This window comes from Oratosquilla oratoria, chromosome 11, assembly GCF_046742065.1.
Source record: "Oratosquilla oratoria isolate Oo_2021 chromosome 11, ASM4674206v1, whole genome shotgun sequence".
Taxonomy (NCBI): Eukaryota; Metazoa; Arthropoda; class Malacostraca; order Stomatopoda; family Squillidae; genus Oratosquilla; species Oratosquilla oratoria.
Genome location: NC_134787.1, coordinates 6991350 through 6994734, shown reverse-complemented (window position 1 = coordinate 6994734; position 3385 = coordinate 6991350). Strand labels below are relative to the sequence as shown.

The following is a 3385-nucleotide window of genomic DNA, read 5'->3' as shown; positions in this document are numbered from 1 at the left end:
CTTAATTGGTCTGGTCTTGTCTGTACTATATTTCCCGAGCCTGAATTTCTCTTCGATTTGTTTCATTATTTCTGGTTCATCTTCCTGAACTAATTCTAGTAAATTTCTTACTTTTTCATTTTCCTCTTTGATTCTTGTGGTTCTATCTGGGTTATGTTTCTCTTCCATTCCTAATATAATTATACATTTCTTTTTGTCTGCTAAGTCTCTTACTATATTCTCCTTCTGTCTCATCACTTTAATAACTGAGTTTTCAGTTTGTTCATTCATTTGCTGTCTGATTATGTCAGTGAATGCAACTTTGCTATTTTCTTGAATTTTTTTCCAACCCTCCTTGTTCTCCTTATTATTCTCCTTTAAGACTTTATTCTCTTCTTTTACTTCTTTCAACTGTTTTTTTTTTTAATTCTTCAATTCCCTTAGTTAAGTTTTTGTTCGCCTTCTCTAGTTCTTCCAATTTTTCAACTCTCCGTATAATATTGTTAACATGACCGAACCTACGCTCCAAGTCCTCGATCATCTTATCGACCTTCTCTTCTAGTCTTGTCAGTCGGGGGGGGGGGGGGGGGTTGTGTCCCCCCCAACCCTCTTTAAATCCCTGGAAAATATTCTCATCACTTTCTACTGTATTGCTCTTATCTATACTTCTAATCTTTACATTTTTATTAGATATTTCATCGTCGTCGGGGGGTCGTTTGTTTACCTTTCGCCTGTCTGCCTGGGCCAAGTCTACTCCTTCCTCATTTCCTTCCATTTCCCTCAGTAATCCCTCCCCTTTTCCTCTTTCCCTACTTTCCTACTACTCCACGAGCAATTTCCCCCCACCCTGTAAATACAATAGGCACTCCTCTTTGCGTTGGGATCCACAAAACTTAAATTTTCTTCAGAACGTTTTCTAAGCCGTCCATTCGTTGAAGTGTGTGTGGGGGGGGGGAAGGGAATGGGAGGCCTTTGTGGAGGGGACTCCGATTTCCTGGGGTTGTCCATCTGGTTCCTCCGAACAGGTTTCATTCTAGAGAGGAGGGCGAAGTCATTTACTTGCCTATTAATGGCAGGTTGCAGCTCCTCTAACCAGGTGGCTTCCAGGATGGTCAGGCGCTGTTTTTTTTTTTTTTTTTTTTTTTTTTTTTTTTTTTTTTTTTTTTTTTTTTTTTTTTTTTTTTTTTTTTTTTTTTTTTTTTTTTTTTTTTTTTTTGCCACAACTTCGGTGTTTTTCACCATAGTCTCCCTATCGAGGTGGCGTCGGTGCTGGGTCCAGTGGTGTTCCTTAGGTTCTCCGTGTTGCAAGTGCATGGTGCTTCTTCTGGATAATGTGGTTCCCACGTAGACTGAAAGGAGTGTGCCGTCCTCCTATGGGCATGTGTATTTATATACTACGTGGGATTGACGAACCTCCTGAGGTTCTGGTTGATAAATATGGGTAAGAGTAAGGTGATGAGATGTACAAGGGGTGAAAGTGGCAGCAGGCTGGAAGTGGGTATTAAGGGAGAGAGACTGGAGGAAGTGGATAGTTTTAAATACGTGGGTGCGAATGTGGCAGGAAAGGGAGGAGTGGAGGTGGAGGTAGAATGTAGATTAAGAGAAGCGAGTAAATGCCTTGGTGGATTAAAAAGTGTAATGAGAAATAGACATTTGGGGATGAATGCTAAGAGGAGATTGTATGAAGGAGTGATTGTGCCGATAGCAAGGCTCTCAAGCGTACACAACCTTGTAGCTGGTCGGGCAACTCCAGACACAGGGGTTGGTAAGCACTCCCACCTCCGCTAACCACGTCCACACCCTCCTCTCAGTGCGTGATAGCCATACTGGACTATCCTTCCTGGTGGACATGGGCTTAGCCGTCAGCATCATGCCTCCGAAAGAAGACCCGAGCCAAGGTACAGGACTTCCGTCGTACGACCTGCTTGCAGCCAATGGTACACCCGTCGCCACGCACAGCAGCCACAATAGCGTCCTGGCCCTCCAGAATGGAAACTTCCCTTGGACCTTTGTTATCGCAGATGTCCGTCAACCCATTCTTGGCTACGACTTCCTACAATACCACAAAATGGCAGTCAGTGCCAAGGATAACTGCTTGTACCATGCAACAAGACGCATACCAGGAACTACCACCAACGCCACTTCTCCTAAAGTATCTTCCCTTCAGCCAGCTGGAGAATACACACGCATCCTGCAAGATTTTCCCCCAGCTGACGTCTCCATGCCAGGCCACCACTACCCGCCCCCACAACATTGTGCATCACATTCAAACAACTGGCCCGCCGGTCTACAGCAAGCCTCGACGCCTCTCCCCAGAGAAGTTGGCCGCCGCCAAACAAGAGTTCCAAAAATTTCTTGACCAAGACATCATCCGCCCATCTGACATGCTTGGGCATCGCCACTTCACATGGTCCCCAAGACACCTCCACCACCCAACCAATGGTGGGCCTGCGGCGACTATCGTTAACTTAACCGCATCACCAAGGCCGACCGCTACCTCACCCCGGACTCCGAAGACTTCCACTTCAAGCTCTACGGGAAGCAAGTCTTCTCCAAGATCGACCTTGTTAGGACGTTCCACTAGATTCCTGTGGCACCCGAGGACATCCAGAAGACAGCCATCGTCACTCCGTTTGGCCTTTTCGAGTGGAAAATTATGTCGTTTGGCCTGCGTAATGCCGCCCAAACGTTACAGCGGTTTATGGACCACGCCCTCAGAGACTTCAATTACATTGTCGTCTACATTGACGATATATTGGTGGCCTCTGACAACCACGACCAACACCGCCAACACCTCCGCCTTCTCTTCCGCCGACTGCAAGATTATGGCCTCCGGATCCACCCGTCTAAGGGCCTCCTAGGAGTGTCATCGCTCGACTTCCTCGGACATGGCATCTCAACAGCAGGCCTGTAGCCTCTCCCTCAAAAGGTGGACACCATCATAGACTTCCCACAGCCAACATTCGTCAAGATGCTGCGCCAATTCCTAGGGATCGTCAAATATTATTATAGATTCATCCCCGATGCAGCTGCCAAGCTCGCACCACTGAACAACCTCATCAAGAACCGTTCCAAGCGGTCGGTCGTACCCGTGAAGTGGCCTCCCGAAGCTACCCAAGCATTTGGGCAGGTCAAGGCTGCAATTGCAGAGGCCGCCCACCTGCTCTACCCGGTGGCCCACGCCCCCACCTTCCTTACCACCGACTCCTCCTCCACAGCGATAGGCGCACTCTTCCAACAGAGGGTCAACAGACAGCTCCAAACGACTGGACCCTTCTCAAATGCGCTATAGTGCATTCGACAGGGAGCTTCTAGCCATGTTTTCAGCCGTAAAGCATTTCCTATTTTTTTTAGAAGGCCGGCCATTTACCATCCTTACCGACCACAAATAGCTCACCCATGCACT

At 47.4% G+C, this 3385-nt stretch overlaps 1 protein-coding gene across 1 annotated transcript; it reads left to right on the top strand.

The window, feature by feature from the left end:
- The first annotated feature begins 1048 nt into the window (after positions 1-1048).
- Positions 1049-2893, top strand: LOC143029941 (uncharacterized). Its single transcript, XM_076193152.1, has 3 exons — positions 1049-1090; positions 1715-2299; positions 2564-2893. Exons 1-3 carry the CDS (start codon positions 1049-1051, stop codon positions 2891-2893), a joined length of 957 nt encoding a protein of 318 aa, XP_076049267.1.
- Positions 2894-3385: the final 492 nt, after the last annotated feature.

Bases quoted from the DNA above. Each gene is read 5' to 3' on its own strand.
- LOC143029941 (XM_076193152.1), top strand. From the start codon at position 1,049: ATGGCAGGTTGCAGCTCCTCTAACCAGGTGGCTTCCAGGATG. The intron at 1,091-1,714 runs GTCAGGCGCTGT...ACAACCTTGTAG, and splicing joins ACCAGGTGGCTTCCAGGATG to CTGGTCGGGCAACTCCAGAC. The intron at 2,300-2,563 runs GTTGGCCGCCGC...ACGTTCCACTAG, and splicing joins CGACGCCTCTCCCCAGAGAA to ATTCCTGTGGCACCCGAGGA.